General features: G+C 37.0%; 1 protein-coding gene across 2 annotated transcripts in view; it reads left to right on the top strand.

The window, feature by feature from the left end:
• Window positions 1-20263, top strand: part of LYPLAL1 (lysophospholipase like 1) — a 29684-nt gene extending 9421 nt beyond the window's left edge. The window contains exons 3-6 of one of the 2 annotated variants that reach the window (XR_015797238.1): window positions 5643-5812; window positions 13643-13758; window positions 14952-19497; window positions 20136-20263. Coding sequence is in view for 1 of the 2 variants with exons in the window: in XM_007423960.3 (XP_007424022.1) it covers window positions 5643-5812; window positions 13643-13758; window positions 14952-15176 (511 nt within the window). In the remaining variant the exon portion in view is untranslated. Of the gene's footprint in view, window positions 1-5642; window positions 5813-13642; window positions 13759-14951 lie in introns of both variants that reach the window. The other variant, XM_007423960.3, reaches the window with a different exon arrangement.
• Window positions 20264-20538: the final 275 nt, after the last annotated feature.

The raw sequence follows: 20538 nt of genomic DNA, 5'->3' as shown, positions 1-20538 counted from the left end.
GGTGCCACAGACTTCAGCTGAACCCTGATAAGACAGAGTGGCTATGGATTGGAGGCCCCTTGTATCCGAGGATTTACCATCTTTGGTTTTGGATGGGGTTGCACTGCCCCCGACAGATCCAGTGCATAATTGGGGTCCTCCTGGACTCACGATTCCTGCTCGAGGAGCAGGTGGCAGTCATGGCCAGGAGGGCCTTTGCCCAACTTCGTGTGGTGCACCAGTTATGTCCTTTCCTGGATCAGGAGGCTCTCCAGTCAGTCACTCATGCCCTGGTCGTGTCTCGGTTAGACTATGCAGTGTGCTCTATATGGAGCTACCCTTGAAGAGTATCCACAAGCTACAGCTGGTTCAAAATGCATCTGTGCAAGAATGGCACATATAACACCTTTACTGCGGGAGCTGCATTGGGTTCCAGTTTGCTTCTGGGTCCAATTTGAGGTGTTGGTTATTACCTTTAAAGCCCTACATGGCATGGGTCCAGGTTACCTGAGGGACCATCTCACCCCATCACATCAACCCATCCCACCTGGTCAGGCAGAGAGGGCATGTTACGGACCCCATCAGCGAGAGAATGTCGGCTGGCGGGGCCCAGGAGGAGAGCCTTCTCTGCTGTTGCCCCTGCCCTTTGGAATATTCTCCCCTCAGAGGCACGGTGGGCCCCTGCCCTCCCAGCTTTCCGGAAAGGACTAAAGACCTGGCTTTGCCAGCTTGCATGGGGCAGGCAGAATCTTACCCAATTCTGGAGGTGACTGGCGCCCTGATGACGCTCCCCAAGCTACTTGCCAATAAACATCTATTCTTGGACTATATTTACTATTTATTCAGGACCATTTTACATTGTATTTTTAATTGATTTTAACTTCTCTGTAAACCACCCAGAGTTGTTTTTTAATGAGATGGGCAGTGACAAATTTGATTGATTGATTGATAGAATAAAATAAAATAAAATATTAGTATTATATTCCAGATCTTCTTTTTTAGAATTATAGCTTGCTAGGTATCTGCTTTCTAATGTTCCCTGTAGTTACTGGAGCTGAAGGAGCTATAATTTCCCCATTTTATGTTGGGTTTCTCCAGCCACAAAATTTCCTAATGGTTCTATTGTAGTGATTGTTTTTTCTCACTTAAATTACTTTGATTCTTACGGAAAAAGTTAAATAGGGTCAGACCCGGTTAGTATATGAATGGGAAATTACTGGATATTCCAGAGTTGGAGACTTAGCCTGGGAAATAAAGAACAACCTGTAAGACGGCAATAGTAATCACTTCCATATTATTGTGAAGAAAATAACCTGGATATGATCATGTGCCAAGCTTGACTTGGAGATCTTCCTGTATTCTTTTTTCATCTTATTTATACCATTCTCCAGTTTAATCTCGCTTTGTACTATGTGGGGGTTTTTTTCCCTGGAATAATAACATTGTAAACTGCTTTGGGCTTTTTTATGAAAGGAGTATAAGAACACTTTTAGAAATGAGCTAACTTTTGGAAGTCTGTAGAGTCTGCATTTAAAGTTTGCATGGATCTCTAGGGGCTCAGCTTGTGAAGCTCTGATTTAGAGACATCTAACACTTGTAAGTCTTTTACCCTCTGCACAGTAGGGAGCTGATACAAGGATGAAGGTGGAATTAATTTAAATAAATCATTTTTTAAAAAATTAAATAGTTTTTATTAATCCATTGCCAAACATACATAAAAATCACCAACAATAAAGAAAAAATAATTATTATTCAACAAGTAAACAATTTAAATAGTGATTTGAATCATTCATCAAGAAGACCCAGCATAATTATTTAAATCATAATTTATTCACTAGTCAAAAAATTTCTAAACTCATCATTTCCAAGAAAAATGCATTCTTGCTATACAGTATAACATAACTTGAACATACATTCTTCAGGACTCAGTTCTTCAGTATAGATTTCATTTTTGTAAGGTACTGTACATAACCATGCAAAGTAATTATTTAAACATTTTTCAGAATAATTTTAATCAAAAAACCAGAATGTTGATCTTAATACCAAACACGTACCTGTATGTTGGTGAAATTATTAGGCACTGAATGAGCTCCAGTTCAATTAACTGTGGTGGATGTTTGGACAGTATTTTTGGCATTGATGCATCCTTCACCACCTTTTAATTGTACTAACCATCTTGTTTGCTCCAGCTAGCTTTCTTCAACAAGCAGTAAAAATAGGTTGAACATAAAAGAAGCATTTTGAAGTAACATTTCTACAGTTTCTTAAAATGAAAAACAGTTTCAGCTAATTCTGCAGAAAAAACTTTCATAATTATATTCAGTTCCTTCTAAATTTCTACACAGCAGTGACCGGGGGGAGGGGGAGTCAAGGCAGGCAAAATAGTAGCCATGATAGTGTAATCAAAGCAGCAGCCATTTTGTATATGTATAAATATCATGTGGGAGAGTTAATTTGATTCCCCATGCTTTCTTCAGAGCGGTTTCTGCAAAATGGTTAATGTGAAAGGAGGATTATCAGTGAAAAGTCATGTTCTAAGAATTTGAAATTATTTTGGCAGCTTGTTACAGCTTTACTGTGGCTATTTATTAAGATTTAGCACTCTGTGTAGTTCTTGATGTAGCAATTGTTCCTTTAGTAAGGAAGATTCTCTGTTTTTTATTTTTCCACAAACACATATGACAGAATCATTGTACATCAAGTTTCAGGGTAACAGTTTTCTCCTCTAGAAGATTATAGCTTACTTAATTTCTTTTATTACACATTTTATCCAACAATTTATCTGCAGTATCTGTTCTGCTTGATCAACTGTTGCCTGGTTGAACTTACTGCATCATGGCAACAAAGAGAGTGTTTTTAGTCACATGCAGAGTTGTATGAACAAACCAAACAATTTTTCATTGCTTGCTTCTGACCTGGTTATGCTTGTGTCTCTGTGGTGTTTTTCTTTTTTTGAGGAGGGGGGCTGGGTAGGGGAATCAATCAAACGATATACTAGGTATATACTATCTAGACATTAGATAGCTAAAACCTTTTTATCAGATACTTCTGAATACCATTACATTAATAACACTGATGTTGAAGGAGGTGCAGGTAAACAGCATCAGAATCTCATTTTGAGAAATGATGCATCCAAAAAAAAAAAAAAGTCAGTGGTGATAGTATAATGCTTGTTTAGCATTACTGAACGCACGGACTGATAAAAGTGGAACAGTAAAAGGAATATCTGTTTCCCATTAAACTACCATAATGTGATAACAGTTGTATTTTTGTTCAACTACAAGAATGCTGGTAATAACTTCAAAAGCTGATCCATAAGGTTTGTCCAAAGCAAATAGTCCTTAAGAATAAAAGAGTATGATGCTATAAAAAGATTTCCTTATCTGAAGGTTGGGCTTATTCAAACCTTCTGCCTCCAGTGTCTGAAAAGTAGGAGCTGTTCTCATAATGGTTCTTCAGTTGGGCAACCTGGTCTTGAGCTTCTTCACTGAGCCATTTATGTTTTGCACACAAGTGAAATAACTTCATTAAAATACTCCCCAGTGCAGTCTCTTTTAATGCCTGCTTCATTTTAAAGGTTTTAATCAATGGCTCTGTCTTCTGTCTTATTCCCCATACTTTCAAAACTGCAGGCATGGGTTCTGTTTACGTTTTCCTTCATTCTTTATTCCTCTTGTCTAGCTATATCCAGACTCTTTGCTGTAGTTATGGAGATGTAGTTATGCTCACAATTATGAATTTATGGATTATGAACAAGTGTTAAAATCATTTTTGGATTAGGCAAAGATTTTCTTTCTTTAGAAATTTGAGTACATTTTGAGGTTTGAGGAGGAAGGCTGTCTTACAGCATTGAATATAGTGCCTGAGAAATGTTATTGCACAGCCAGAGGCTCAGATTCAGGAAAATAATTAAGCATATACATCCATCTTCAGTGGGTAGAATCTAAAAGGATAAGAGCTAGCCAAGTGGTTAAATCTCCCATGTTGAAACTGAGGACACTTAAAACTTTGCTTAGCTTTGTTGGATTATGTTCATGGAATTAAAAGAAACTTCAGCTGGGCAGCATTTATTACAGCAAAGAATCTGAGCTGACAGAAAATGATTTTTTAAAACATGCAAATATACAGCTATTCTTCAGAATGGCACTTGGCATCTGACCCTGAATGCTTCTGTTGCCAGTGAACTGGGAGAGCCATCAGGAGCTAGTACCAGTGGACTGATCTACACCAAACTGAGTATCAGGAAAAGAAAACCAAGCTTCTCGCTCTAATGTAGAAGGAATGGCATCATTCCTATAGATGTGTCTACCTAGATTTACTGCTAGTAGTTTTACAAGAAAAACTCTTAACTTTTTTTTTTAAAAAGTGTATTTTGCATTGCTCAGACCCTCTTATTCCCCATTAACATTATTCTTCAGATTCAGAATGTATCATCCCTTATCTGACATATGTTTATTTTCCTACTAAACTACACATTCTTCTTTCTGACAGATTTTTTTAAGGGATTAGTACCCTCTTCCTAAACAGCCTTTTATTTTTAAAAATCTGCATTCCATAAAAACATTGTTTTGCTCAAAATGATGGGGTTGTACTCTATTAATGGATATAGTCTAGAATAGGTATAAGCTGTATGATGAATCTCTGGGTACAGGGTTGTCGTTTTTAAGGCTTAGGAAATGTCTATTAATACATTTAATGTTGGTTGATGATGTTGAAACTGTTACATTGATAACTGAAGAACCTCAATAATTTAAGAGAATTAATATGACAGCCCTATTCTGTAATAAAGTGTTTCTATAATTATGAATGGGGTTGTTTCTTTAATTATGGATTTCTGTAATTACTACTTTAAAACAATATGCTTTATAGTAAGTATCAGAAGCCTATGCCTTGTCAGATTTTTTGCTGAACTCTCAGTTGCCCCAGTTATGGCTAGTAATGAGGAGCACTGGGAGTTGTATCTCAACAACATCTGTAGTTCAACAGCAGCTGCAGTCTTCCCACATTAGCTTTATATATTTGTTTTCTCTCGGAACCTTGTAGGATAAGTTGCTGTTAGCCGTATGATATAAATAGTAATGCAAGGCTGATTGAGTGTTGGGGGAGCTACTCTCCAAGTTTAAAGTTAAAGGTCTGTTGCTTTACCTAAGGTCTGAGTAGTTGTTCTAAATATAGCCTTTTCTATTCTGTATTTTTAAATCATGCATGTGGGCTGTGTTAAGAGAACAATTAAGGCTAAGAAACACACAATTGTGTATCTAATTGTGCTAAGAGAACAATTAAGGCTAAGATACACATAACAGGACAGGAAGGCCTGCCGCGATATGGTTTATGGGGTCACGAAGAGTCAGACACGACTTAACGACTGAACAACACAACCAAGTTTAGGAGGGTAAATGGCAAACATAAGAAAGATTAGGTCTCTGCATATGAATAGCCTGTTTGCTCTTAATGTTCTATAGACAAATATACTCTTTTTAAAAAAGGGTCAGGCCTTGTTTAAACAAATATCTGCTGTTTCATGTAGTTTTGTCTTACCTCCATGGTTGAATGGCAGTTTTACACACCACAGTTACCCTGGTACAAATGGAATGATCGTAGAACACAAAAGCTTTTGTATGAAGATTTTGTCCTCATGCATTTCTCATCCATCTTTCTTCCAGACCATATACACCAATGAGGGGGTCTTTGTCCACTGTATGGTTTGACAGATACAAGATCTCTAACGATTGCCCAGAACATACTGAAACCATTGATGTGATGTGTCAAGCACTTAAAGGTTTGATTGATGATGAAGTTAAAAATGGCATCAGGAAAAACAGGATACTCTTGGGTAAGATTTATAAGGAGAAATGCATAACATTTGTAAGAGAACTCATCCTGCAAGCCAAGGCAAGCCTAAACATGTGGTGAATGGCTATGAAAATTTCAACAACCAAAGAGCTTGTAAGCCTTTAGCTAGAATTTTCACTAATGGGTTTTAGGTATTAACCTCAATCATTATTATTAGAAACAATCTTGATTCTAACTAGGGTTGGTGGCCTTGGATTTCTATTGCAGAGGAAATATTATTGACTTAATTTGGAGAGAAACAATGGCATAGAAGCCAGTTGCACTAACACAGTAATGATTAGGACAATATATTCCAGGAAGTTGTTGTTGTTCTTTTGGAAACTATGTTACACTGCACAAAGCTCCATTGGAAATAGAGATTGCCTAAGAATGCAGCTGATTTATTAAGATACCTTAAGTGTTTTCTGAGCCCTTAAGAAAACAGCATCTTATCTGCCTGAAGGCTTATAGTCTAGTAGACATGATACAAGATGAAAAATGGAAGGGAGAGAGCCAAAACATGCAGATTTTCTTAGTCCTATTAATGCTACTTTTCCAACTCTGGTGTTCTCCAGACTTGTTAGATTACAAATCTCAACATTACTAGATAGCACATCATGCTATGGATGATGTATCCTGCAGTCCGACACAATCGGAGGATACTGAGTTAGAAAATTCCTGCTTAATCATTAGCCAGGTGGAATAGTAACTAAGACAGATGGTTCTTGGAAAGGAGCAGCTACATTTTGGTCTGTCCTAGGCAATGTGCTGGAGAGGTTCTATTGTTAATTGTTGCTGGGCTTCAGAAAGGTAGCAAAACTGTCTTCTTCCATACTTTTGACAGTGTTGTTTAGGAAAATGTTCTTGTTTAGCTTTTCAGTTATTTTTATGCCTGTTTAAAGGTTGCATTGATAAGACTGCTTTACTTTTTCCAAAATTTAAACTGGGTGCAAGGAAAACATATGCACCACTGGTGAAATTGGAAACAAAAAAAAAGCACCTGATTTTCACATCTGCTAATTTCCAGTTTCTTTGGAGTTCTTTCAATGACAGGTGAGTTTATTGCACCTCAGTTGCTTTTCTAAATAGTAAATGAATTAGTACTTTTGAAAAACCAATCTGCATAGTTCTTTAGCTTTATTTCAATTACATTGGTCACCAGGAGGCACCACATAAAAAGTTTCACCCTTTTTGGGACTCTTTAGATACAGGTAACCAGATATTACAGGTAGTCCTCATCTACCAACAGTAATTGGAACCAGGAACTACATTGCTAAGCGACTGCATCATAAGGCACGACATCTTGTCACCGCACCAACTTACAACGGCAGTTCCAGCAGTCCCAATTGCCATTGTTAGGTGAATCCCGCACAGTCACAGCATCTTGTGACCACATGATTGCCATTTGCAACTTCCTGCCAGCTTCCCCATTGATTTTGTTTGTCAAAGCAAAGCGGATACTACAATGTCGTAATTGCGAGCCAGTTGCCAAGCACCCAAATTACAATCATGTGACCACAGAGATGCTGCAACAGCTGCAACTATGAGGACCCATCATAAGTCCACCTCATTCAGCACTGTCGTAACTTCGAACAGTCGCTGAACAAGTGGATTTTAAGCGAGGGCTGCCTGTATGGGGTTCAAACCATTTAATGGGAATTGAATTCACAGACCTTTGCATTTTAGATTACTATATTCATTGCAGTAGCTTTAACAGCTGTCCAGGTCCTGGCGCTCAGCAGGAAGGGATATCTAGTAACACCTATATCTTTCTTCTCTGAGATCTTAACGGAATGTGGACTGTATATACCATTCTGATTGTGCTTCTAGTTTTATTTTAGTAACTAATTCAGTGACATTACTATAGGCACACAAAATATGACTCTGAATCTAAGCTGACCCCACTTCAAAGGAAGAATGAGGGCAGTTGGGGGCATGGATGGATATATACACACACACATGTACATGCATGCATACATACATACACACACACACACACACAGATCCCATGCAATGCCTGGCTTTGCCTCCTTCTCAACCTAGAGATACCAATTCTAGTTGAAACCGATCTAGAAGCTTCCTCACCCAACTTATCTATATTGGCCTTTGCTGCACCCTTACATATACTGTATATATGTATATATATACCTTGCAAAGGGATCAGGACAAAAAGTAAGTTTATATTAACTGAATTAATAGTTAATTAAATTAGGCGCCTGTAAAATAAGGCAACCAATTAACAACATTAGTATTCATCTGCATATATCAAACATCACTCAGAACAGCCTCTCAGACCAGGTTGCCTACTTCAGTCTTAAACTGTCTCAGCATTATACCCTTCAATTGATAGAGGTATGTGCACTAACAAGCAGTCACAGTGACAAAGAAGTCAGAGAACTCTATGAACTGATTATGTATCAGTTGAGCCAGAAGAGTTACCACTTCAGAATTAATATGGGTGATATGAATGCAAGGATAAGAAAAAAGCAACTATATGACACAATCATCGGAAATTTTGGATTTGGCAACAGAGACAAACGTGGATCAAGACTAATTGATTTCACAGAAAGAGAATATCTTTTCATCATAAATTTATATTTCAAGAAAAGTACTGCCCAAAAATGGATTTGGAAATGTCCAAATGACAATACCAGTAAAATACATTACATTCTGTCCAGTATTGATTCACTTTTATGGACTGCTGAATTCTCAACTGTTTAATATTGGCAGTGATCATTGACTTAATACACGCAACATTAAAAATCAACCTCAAACAGGAAGGGAGAAGATTGCTGTGAAATGCAACCATTTGCCTTGACTATCAAATACCCCAAAATCAGCAGGACACATTCCAGTTGAAATTATCAAATTGTTTCAGTGTGCCCAATGGCAGCTCCAGGGAATGCTGGAGGAATTGGATTATCTGGACACCTTTCAGTTGGGATTCAGGCCTGGGCATGGGACAGAGACAGCATTGATCACGCTTGTAGATGATCTCTGGCAGGAGCAGGATGGGGGTGATGTGTCCATCCTTGCTGTCTTTGACCTCTCAGTGGGCCTTGATACCATTGATCATGGTATGCTTCTGGACTAGCTTCAGGGGTTGGGAACAGACAGTACTGTATTGTGCTGGTTCCCTTCCTTAGGGACTGGTTCCATTCAGCGTTGATGGTGTGGAGAAGTCTAGCCCACGGCCCCTGCTTTGCTCTGTATTCTCTCCACACATGTTTAACATCTACATGAAGCCACTGAGTGAAGCCTGTTGGCCTTTCATAAGGTCTTGAAGATGTGGCTGTGTCGCCAAGCATGGGAGTTGGAATGTATGGCAGATCCCATGAAATGGTTATGTTGATGCTGATTTGATGTTTGTTGGTTTTATCTCAGCTGCCAATTATGTATTTATTTTATGTTGTTTATGGTATTTTGGGCAGCCATGTAAATTTAAATAAATAAATAGACAATTCAGATTCAATTTTAGGAGGAATTTCCTCATAGTAAGATCTGTTAAGCTACAAAATAGTTTGCCTGGAATAATGATGGATTCCCCCCATTGATGATTTTCAAATAGGAGCTGGGATAGGATGATCACCTGTCAGTGATGGGGGGAGGGGTTTAATAATTTTTATTGAAAGTTTTAATAACAGTAAAAGAAAATACAAACTAAACTCAAAAAGAAGGGAAAGTAAAGGAAAAAAAGAATAAAGGGTATACAGAAAAAAGAGAAAAGAAAAAAAATATAAAGAATAAAGTTTCCAATCTTCATCACAATAAGTATAAACAAACTTAATAGTTCATCACCCCTGTAACATTTCATGCAAGTATCTCTTCTTCCCATAGCCCATCCCTTATCCATATGCAAATCCATAAATTATTAACATTTCAGTCCTAGTGTCAGCAAAAATCCATAAAGGGATTCCAGATTTATACAAACATGTCCTATTTTAACCTTGATCAAACAAATCAACTTTTTGCTCCTTCCTTTAGCTTTTAACAATCTTAATCTGTAGTTCATTCAGATGCTGTCGTAAGATTTGATCTTCCTTCCATTTTTCTTTTTTCCATCTTGAAGGTTACTTCAAGATTCTGACTTTGTTGCAGTAAAAAGTCCTTATCCAGGTCAATTTCTTGGCTTGTCATTTGTACTTCCACCTCAGTTGTTTTCTCTGTCTTATAGTCTGTATTTTTTTTATTTTCCAGTACTTCTCCAAGTTCTGATATTTCTTCATCAGGCAAAATTTATTTCATCTTTTTTTAACTCTTCCAAAATGTTCTCTTTTGCATCAGTAATTTTTTCTTTAATATCTTGAGGGCATAATCTATTCATAGAAGCATGCATCATTGCTGAGATTGAAGCTACTATTTTTTGACCCCATTCTTCAAAAGTCTCTGAAGTATTTTAAATATCAGAGCATTCTCTGTCATTTTGCAAGTTCCAATGCTGACCGAAGACAAAAAACAGACTCACTTTTTTTCCCTTTCTGCCTGGAATTCTTAGTCCCTTCTAGTTCAGTTTCTAAAATCATAAAGTCTCAAGTTGTTGTTTTGACTTAAGATAAACTAAACAAGTTGGTTCCCACAAATGTACTGTTCATTTATATAATTATTTCCAAAATCTTGTAGCAAAAGTCCTAATATTCCATTATTCCAAATTTGGTTCCTTAATTCATTTATAACTTTCTTAAATCTGATTCTTATTAAGCTTTTGCCATTTATTTCTAATGTTTTTAAAGTTCTTAAGCTTATAGTTAATTTTTCTTTCATTCAAGAACGAAGGTAAACTCACCAGGTGGCTTTTCAAACTTGTCATATTGAAGATCTCTAATGTCCTTAAAGTTGTTGAATGGGTAATTTCAGAAAGTGATTAGAAAGAGAGTGAGCTAGCTCAGTGTCCTTTAAAAGGCTTTGCCACAGTTGAGAGCATGATGGTTCCCTTCATCTCCCAGTGCTCAGACCCACAGGAAACTGCTGTCCTGCAGTCTCCTCATGAGGAGCAGCTGCCCGGAGCATAAGCAGGCAATCCTGCATCCTCTCTTTATCTGGAGAGGTTCTGTGGGACCGGTCTTCTTGCTGGTCTTTTGGTCTTAGCTGTGGTTGTTGGCTCTACTCCTTCAGAGACGTCTTAGCTTGCCATTCCTCACCCAGAAGCTTCACCTGTCAAAGATGATTTAATGGATTCCTGCACTAGGAACTAGATAGTCTGTAGATTCCTTCCAATTCATGTGTTTTGTGATAGGTTCTAGTCCCACCCAAAGTCATTAGTGGAATCCTTGGCACATGTGCAAATTATTTCCCAGTTGGTATTGCTTCAGTTATGTCAATTGGCACAGGCACTCATGGATTCAGTACAGATAGTCCTCACTTAACGATGGTAATTGGGACCAGCAACTCTGTCATTAAGCAACGTGGTTATAAAGTGCGACATCACATGACCATGCCGACTTTGCAGACAGACACATTTGGACAATACTGAGTAAGAAACTAACATTTGATCCACACTCTTATGAGAAACTGAAAGATTTGGAATAATCCTTAAACATTTTTTAATGTACGGACTGAAAATGGAATAGTTATCCTTAATCAGCTTACTATTAATGAGATTTTAAAAACCTTTAAAAGGTTACAATATGAATAAAATTGGCAAAAACACGTGAATGGCGATACATTCAATTAAAGCATTTATGGTCCTCTTTGTTTGGACCAGCTACACTAGCTGTCTTAGAAAACCATGTAGTTTTGAATATATTAGTTTTATAAAAGCTAAATCAACAATTCAGTTTTATCCATACTTTTAAAAGATACTAAAGTAAATATGGCAAGGATGCAAGAAATTTGGAATAGAGATTTGGAGTTTACTATACCATAAAATCAGTTATCTCAGGTCTTAAGAAATGTGAGATACATTTCTTATTATCTTAAAGCAAAGTTAATTCATGAAAAGAATTCTTTCAGGATCCATTGGACTTCTCAACAGATATTACAACAGGTGGGTCAGCAACCTTATAATGGAAATACAATAAATTTGGAGGTATGTTAGTACATATGTTTTGGTCATGCCTCTTGGTAGCTTCCTATTGGTTAAATATTCTTACTATGGTGAATTAACTTCTTAGAAGGGGACTAAGATTTAAATATGTCAGTGTGTTGTTAATTATATTCTAGAAATTTGGGATTTGTGTATTTATGAATTTTTGATCTATAGTGCTTGGACTGTTGCCAAATGATCATCATGTGTTCTCCGTTTTAAAACTGAGTTCCACTATTTTTTATATAATATAATATAAATATTTGTACTGTTAGATTTAGTCTTTTTTGTTAGTTTGTGTTACATGTTTTATATATTGTTTTGTTTTAGTTGCATTTCAATATTTTGTTTTTCCTTTTTGTCGTTGTATCAAACTCATATACACACTGCATTTGTACAGACATTTACAGTTCTTAATTCCTGGATAATTTCAGTAGGATTTTAGAAGCCTAACTGTGCAGGTGAATTTAAGATTTCTCATTTCATGTTCTTGCCCTTGGTTATCACTAGAATCCAGAAGAGACGTAGAAACATTGAATTTCTCAGTTGATGTGCTCTTACAGTGATGTCATTGGTCAAACTCTTGCCTGTTGTGTATTTTGTTACTCTGGTAAAATGCTTCACCCAGCTTTACTATTGTAACATTCATTTTATTTTTAGATTTCATTTTAGATATTGAAAGTTCGCTAAAATTTCCCTCAACTGCAATGTGTTTTCTGTATTACAATTAAGAAAAGAATATGCAGGGCTAGTGCTTCCCATTGTTTCTCAGGTCTTCAGGATGTTCATTAGAAACCGTAGAATTATGATTCATAGTTTTCCTCTCCAAAGCTGAATGTTTTCCCCTGAATTCAGGAGCCACATGAAAGCTCCATATGTTCACCCCACAGAAGGTGACTGTCTTCCCAGGCACTGCTAGTGAATTTATGCAGGTTGTTTTGCCAACTAAGAAGTAGCATATGCTAAGAGAGGAGAGGGAGAGGAAGGGAGGAGTGGATTAAATCATTTACAAGTAAGCAAAGACTTTTCAATGTGCCCTCTTACCTCCTTCTCAAAAACTTCAAAAATATATTTAATTTTGTATACACAAAAAATTCCTCAGTAGATCATCTTCTGGGTAAAGAACCTATGTAGGATTGCAGAGTTAGAACTCCATAAATCATAAAAGGAGTCACAGCAGAAATGGCATCAAGGGAACAGAAGGGAAAAAAGAAATCTAAGAACCAGATAGAAGTGTATTCTTACCAAAAACTAACAAGTATCTTAAAATTCAAACTGACTCCCCTTTTTTTCAATGTGCTATTTTGAAAAATAAATTTTTATGTATCCATGGGTATGTGTGAATTATTAACCTGTTAGAAGATAAATGTCTACAGTGGAGAAATCCCTTTATCCATGGACTATATCAATGGAAGATTCTTACTTTCCTGACTCCCCTTAATGTTAAGATCCTCCATGAATAGAGGAGGCTCTTGTTGCAGACGGGGATGGCAACAAGAAGAGGGTAGGACCTCATTTCCCTCGATGCAAGCAGCAGCAGCTTCGATTGCCTCCTATTTGCTTTTCAGCCATTCACTTGCATTATTTGCATCTCCTAACCATTGCTTATTTTTCTGTGACCTCATGGTTAGAGAATCTAAGATTCTCTTTATCACTAGTAATTATTTTAAGGGAGGAAAAAAAACTTCTTGGTTAAAAATATACAATATATGCAATACATTTGTTTGGAAACAAAAAAAAAACCAGTTCTGAAATGTTCTAAATATTTGAATTTAATCCCTTTTGCTTCTCTTTAAAATATATCCACAGGTGGTTTCTCAATGGGTGGAAGCATGGCATTGCATTTGGCTTATAGATACCACCAAGAGGTGGCCGGAGTATTTGCTCTTTCAAGTTTCCTCAATAAGAATTCAGCTGTTTACCAGGTAGATGCTCATTAACTTAAAAAAATCCCTAGTTCTGTACCTGTAACTTGTGTTCATAAAATTATTCCCAGAACTGGCAAATCAACAGACTGTAAAATTCATTATGAAGTAACTATGTTCATTTCATCTACTGTGATTTGTTTTTGTTCGTTGGATGTCTTCTTTTATCAGAATGGCATGATACTAATCAAATAAACAATTGGGGGAATATATGGAGATTTATCTGTAAGACCTGAACTTAGCACAAGAAGCCCACCACACTTTTCATTCTGTGAACCTTATGGATTGTCCAAATATGGATTGTCCAGTGCTATATTTTTCTGTGGAATCCAAATGACTTAAAGAAAAAAAAAATTAGAATCTTATAAGCTTGTAAAAGTCTGCCTTGGTTACATGACTTCTTTGCTTCCTTCTCTGTCCCATAATCCTTGACCAAATAGATTAAAAATAGGAACAGAGGCTTTCATAGTATTAAATCAGCCACAATTAAATGATGGTCATAATCCTGTGCCAGAAGGGTTCTTTCCATTAATGAAGTTACATATTCTAGCTTTTTCCACAGTATGTTTTTCTTCAGCAGAGATTTGGTGAGAAGATAAGCTCAGAGGCAAAGTGCATGCAGTTGAAGCCTTGTCTTTATTTCTGGACATTTCCATTTGAGGCTTCTCAAGGAACAGAGCCTAGTAAATTACTTTGCCTAGTTCTTTGAAAACTCATTAGCACTACTGACTCAAACACGCATAGCTTCATACAATGCATGAGAGAATAGAGACTTGCTAGCTGGGTGTATCTCTCTGTCACATACTTGTCCTGTCCCCTTGTCCCTGTGTGTTGGAAAACAGGTTTGTTGTAAGAAGCCTGCTGCAATTTTGTAGAGTCCTTGCCTGATTCAGAACTTTGATCATGCAAGGTGAACATTGCATAGAGAACTTGTATATATATAGGAGGCCCTCCAATGCAGACCTTTGTCCCACGTGGAAAATATTAGGGATGGAAGTGGCAGGGCCAGGTAGCACATTTCTGTTCATACAATTTTCATTGCATGAAACTTAGTATACTGTCTCATTGCCCAACTGTCTCCTTTCTAAATGGGGAAGATAATGAATTCAGACATCAGTCTGGACATTTTCTTTTTGTTAACAATGTACTTGATTTAAGATTGTTAACGTAGCGGATGTCTCTTCTGCCACTAGGCACTAGAGAAGAACGGAAGAGAACTCCCAGAGTTGTTTCAGTGTCATGGAACTGCTGATGAACTGGTTCTGCATTCTTGGGGAGAAGAAACCAACAAGATGTTAAAAGCTCTTGGAGTAACAAGTACATTTCTAAGTCTGCCAAACCTTTATCACGAACTGAGCAAAAGTGAGCTAGAAAAACTGCAATCTTGGATTTTGAAAAAATTGCCTGAAGAGCCTTGATCAAAGAACAATAATGGAAAATGCCATAATGTAGCAAAATAGTATTTTTGCTTAGTACTATATGGAAAGGGAAATGTTTGGGAATACAATGTTTTCTCCAAAATATATAAAATACGGTATTGATAATTTTATACAGTGTATTTCATCTCTTTATTTATTTCTATATCTCAAGTGATATCAGATAGTCCTCCTCATGTTGAGAAAGTTGTATGTGCCAGGACATGCCTATACATTTCAGTCACTTGAGATGAACTTATTATTTTATTTCAATGAGATTGATTTTGTGTCTACATTGCATGTTAAATGTCAGCAAGTTAAATATTTCCCAGCAGGTCCATGTATCATTGTGATGTACTTGGGACAATTCATCAAAAATCACTCGTCATCAGTAGTTTTTTATTAGTTATGTTTATTCAGGCATGAGTGTCTTTGCAATGTACAGTACTCTTTAGTATGCATACTTGAGATTCCAGCATTTTTTGTTTCTGTACCATTCTTCCTCCTGGATGAGCCCAGTTTACAAAAGGCGTCTGTGGTGATGGGGAGGGTGGTATGTCTTAAAACTATCACAATACCAACAAGAATGCTTAAAAACCGAGAAGCAAAAAAATAAAAGGCAGAGTTAAAGGCAGTCTGATCTTGGAATAGTTAAAGCTAGAGTCAAGTCCACATGGAATGTTTTTGTATAGCATTCTTTTTTTCTTTCACGCTGCAATGTTGCAAGGTCATTTTGAAATGGAGTTATATGGGGGGAGAGCTGCTTTTTCAGAAATTCAAACTCAGTGGCTAATTTTAGTGGGGCACAAAGCATTTTGAATTTGAAATGTTTCGAGTTGGAAACAGGTTGTTCCATCCCTAGTGTCTCCATGCTGAAAATGTTCCAAGCTAAAAACATTTTGAATCTGAAATGTTTTACGCACCTCTGTTCACTCTACATATTGGGATGACTTTAAATTGTGTGTGAGAGAGAAACTGTTCTGATTTTTAGCACACTTAATTTGAAAGCCCATTGGACGAGCAGGAGGGGAAGGTTCCTAAAAATATGAGAAGCGCCAAGCCAAAGAGTCATCTGGTCTAGTATTCTGTTCTCATAGGGTCAGGGAGAAATTCAAAAGCAGAACAGCAAAGCTGTATGGTTTCCCAGCCCCTGGTATTAAGAGAGAGACTAGCTCTGAGGGTTCAGGTAATATAGCTATCATGACTATAAGCCAGTAGCCTTACCTTCTGTACATTTGTCTAATCTCACTTTAAAGATGGGAAAACCATGTGGCGGTTCTGAATGAAACAAATGCTTGGGCTTCAGACCCATTTCATGGTACCTTCTGAAGCTGTCACTTGACATTGGCAAAATACTTAATTCATCAGGCAAATTAGGCTTTAACTTTCCTGGGGTAAAGGTTCCCCTCCACACCTGAAAATCATATATGTGAGGGAGGTTGGAGTGAAAGAGAGTAACTAGCCCAAAGTCACTCTGGTGAGCTTCCCCAGTCCTTGTCCAATAACTTAACCATTGTACTGTCACTGACTCTTGTTTGTGGTAGAAGCAGTAAGGCTATCAGAACAGGACTGACCACTAGAAGGCATTGAAGGGACAGGCATTGCATCTGCCAATTAGTGAGGAAAAGCATTGCCAGAGGAAATGGATAGGGGCAAATGTATGATTTGATGAACAGAGAGGTCATATACAATTGGCAGGTGACAGGGAATGAATATAGGTGAAAGTACAGCTGGAGGATTCTGTAAGTTGAGCCAGGGCTGCCCATCCTTGTGCATTAACAGTAAATACATTTTTCAGATATCAGTCCTTCTTTAACCAGGATAGCTGTATCCATGAACAAGAGGGTGGTATCAATGGGTTTCAGAAATACCATGGTTCTCAGAACTACAAAAAATCTCTTTAAAAAAGGAAATAGCTCACTGAGGTTAAACAAGCTCATTTGGATGCTTGGGGGTGGAGGAAGGGAAATAGAACAGAATTAAAAACCTAGAAAGATGGCATGGCTAGCTGGTGGGGACACTCAGGCTACAACATTTTATTGCAGGGAGTCAGTTGTACCTACAACTTAGTCATATGTGGCTTGGAATCCTCTAATTGTTGGATTTATTGAAAATATTTCAAAGCATGATGATGAGATGGGAAACTTAATCACTGCCATGTGTAGATTTCTGTCAGAAATGTGCATTATATAATTTAGTGTGACTGACTTTAGTGTGACTTACTTTCAGGAGTTAGTTCAGCACTGATGATACAATGATATTGGAATGATTCTAAAGGTTGAAACACATTCATGCTGACATTAAAAAGAAAGAAAATAGGCAAACCTTTTGTAAATGTATCATGAAATCATCTTTGGCTCCTTCTCAGGTCATTTAAAAAAAAAAAAAGATGATGCTTCTGTAAGCAAAATATGTAAGCTGCTTATAGGGCTGGCAGTGGTGGTCTTTAAATGGCAAACTTCTCCTCCCTACAAAAACAAATGTTCTGAAAGTGCATTTGATTAATGCCAGACTGCTGACACCTCTAATATTCTTCATGTGGTAGAGAAGAATTTGTGATCCTGCTGTCAGGACTGCAGAGCTGAATTTGTTAGGATCATGTAGGTAAATATGTAAATGGTTCCTTCCTTCCTTTTTGGGTTAGAAATTGGTTGATTTTCAGGTTGGTTGTTCAAATAATGAAGCAGTAAGACTCACAGCCAATATGTTATAAGAGGCTATTGGATACAGAGACTTGACACACAGGAGGATAGAAAATTCTGCAGATCCAAAAACTAAATATTCCATTTTGAGCCACTTCCTTCAGGTGTAATGTTGCTTTCTGGCTACATATCTGTTTTGAGAATCAAGATGATCTTAGAAGCTTTCACATTTCTTTTAAGGTTTTGCAACCTTGTATGTTCTCAATGCTTTTTTCCCATTTTGCATCTGCCTACAGAATATTTGGTTCACGAATCTATATTATGTGCCTTGTGACTATCTTCATCTTAGTTGATGAATTCTTCAGTTTCTATTGTACTTCCTTCCAGTAGGAATAGAATCTTATAAAACTGGTATTATGTTATCACTCCATTGCCTTTTTTTTTAATGGACCAAGTGAAAAAAATTGCCATTCAACTTCATCCATCATGATGACTCAGCTGGAGGACATCTAGTTTGGGAAAGACTTGTTTGATCTTGCTGTCTTTCCAACAATGGGTGTTTAGTAAAGAGAGGTTTTGAAAGCATAGACCTCTCCCTTGGATATTTGAGATATTTAAGGCAAACCAAAAGCCACTTGGTTAGCATGTTGGACAGGGGGGTCAAAAACAATATGTGTAGGTAGATTGAGAATCAAACAGCATGTTATCCTTGGATACCACTGCTTTTCATTCTAAGCTATTTCACTTTTTGTGGCAATCATGATAGAAATGGTGTGGATAACCATATGTGTATGTATTTACCATATTTATGTTCTGCCTAAGGAGAGGTCTATCAAGTTTGTTAACAAGTGAGAAAGCATATATAACAGCATGTACTAAGTTGCTTGGAGGAGGCTGTTTCATCTTATACTTTGGAGCCCTTCCCCACCAGTGTGTTATCTGGAAACTAGGCCCAAGTAGCATTAGCTTTTGGTTCCATGGATGGATAGTCATAATGTGTCTTCAGTGGGATAATTGTTAAGCTACAAAATCTGGATTTTTTATCCTTCCAGGAAGATTGCTGATGAGGTATTTTAGGGGATTAAGTATTCCAGCCTGGCTGATGACCAACACTGAGCTTTTTTTCTCCATTCCGCTTTCCTTGTATGTCTCGTTTCCAGGATCTGATTTATTTTCTTTTAGGTAAGCATTCTGGAAATTCACTAATATAGTGGAAAAAAATGTTCACTTTCAAACACAAATTCTGAGTAGAACATTGCTCAGACCACACAGAGTAAAGAAGTAGGCACCAGATACTAACTTAGTTTATCTTCTATTACACTTAATTCAAATGTTCTCACCAATGAAAAATGAAAAAAATGGGAAAGAACAAATACAAGTTTTATCTGAAAACTACTTTTACAGAAAAATGAAAAGCTCCTGGAAGTTGTGGTTCATAATGGCAAATTCTGAATGGTGCTGCTTTATGTTACGAGATTTTAAGGCTTTTTTCAGTTATGAACCTACAATAAAGATAAGTTGTAATATTTTCCTTGCAGACTCTGTTGGAGCTGCTGGATTTGGTGTTTCTTCAAGGACACCACTGAAGTATTTTTCCTGTGTAGGTGACAATTTGATTCAATTAGCTGATGCACTTGAAGCTTTGGGCAAATTCAGATAACCACCATGGCAATCATCACCTGGTAAGCATGTTACTGAACCACACAGACCAAACTATATGTGATGGTCACCTCTGTGCTTTCCAATAGACAGCTCTTAGTGTTAGCAATTAAGGGGAATATAAATATATGCCTTGTATGGTTTTGTTTCCTTTTTGTTTTGGGTTTTTGTTTAGTTTTTTTCTTCATAATTTTGTTATTGTTTTTTTCTCTTTGTTTTTTGTTTTCAATTTATATATACATTAAATCTGAGGGTTACAAATGAAAGATGACAATGTTGGGACACCCATAAAATTGTGTGAATGAAAAGAGTTTTTATTGTTCAGTAGGCCTTTCTGGCAATACCCTCAGCCCATTTATTGTTTTGCACCCTTCATTTTTCTCCACATTATCAGTTTCTGTGAGCTGGTAATATGAGGTAAATTACCACTTGGTAAATGGTTATAACCATCATGTCACTGTGGCACTGGAATGCTTTGGGATACCTATGTAAATAAAACAGATTCCTGGGTTGTAGCTAATTGAATATAACATTGGGTGTGCTACAAAAGCCTTACCCTGCTCAGTTGACCAAAACATACTTCAGGTAACTTGAAAGTGTTTACTTGGGAGTAAGAGATGTTGAAAATGGTGCAACTTACTTCAGTCTTTGGCTTTTTCAGGTAGGCTGCCTCCTGGCCCCATTTGAAATCTTGGAAGTTGGCTTGATGGACAGTGGTGTTAGACAGTAAAAGGCTGTTCTCGTGTTCCTTATAAAAACAAATAGAATAAATGCTTTTTATTAACAATATTTTGTATCGTTCCTGAAAGCTCCTCTCTTTCTATTCCATTTCATGTTGAATTAGTGTTTTTATACCAACATGTCAATCAACTTAATGCATGTTAACCTCCTATATGAAGTCATTTTTCTGACACACAAAGTCATGATCTAATTGCCTGGAAAAAAGTAAACATTATTTAATATCCAAGAGGCAAGATGCATAACTTCTCTGATACCTCTCACAAGTGAAAGTAAATAGTGGTTGTAGCCACAAAAAAATCTGTCATGTATCTCTGCAGTGATGT

Source organism: Python bivittatus, unplaced genomic scaffold, assembly GCF_059951505.1.
Source record: "Python bivittatus isolate LINGU-HERP-01145 unplaced genomic scaffold, Pbiv_v1 ctg000020_np1212, whole genome shotgun sequence".
Classification (NCBI taxonomy): Eukaryota; Metazoa; Chordata; class Lepidosauria; order Squamata; family Pythonidae; genus Python; species Python bivittatus.
Note: the sequence above shows the minus strand (reverse complement) of the source record. Positions and strands in the feature narration are given on the sequence as shown.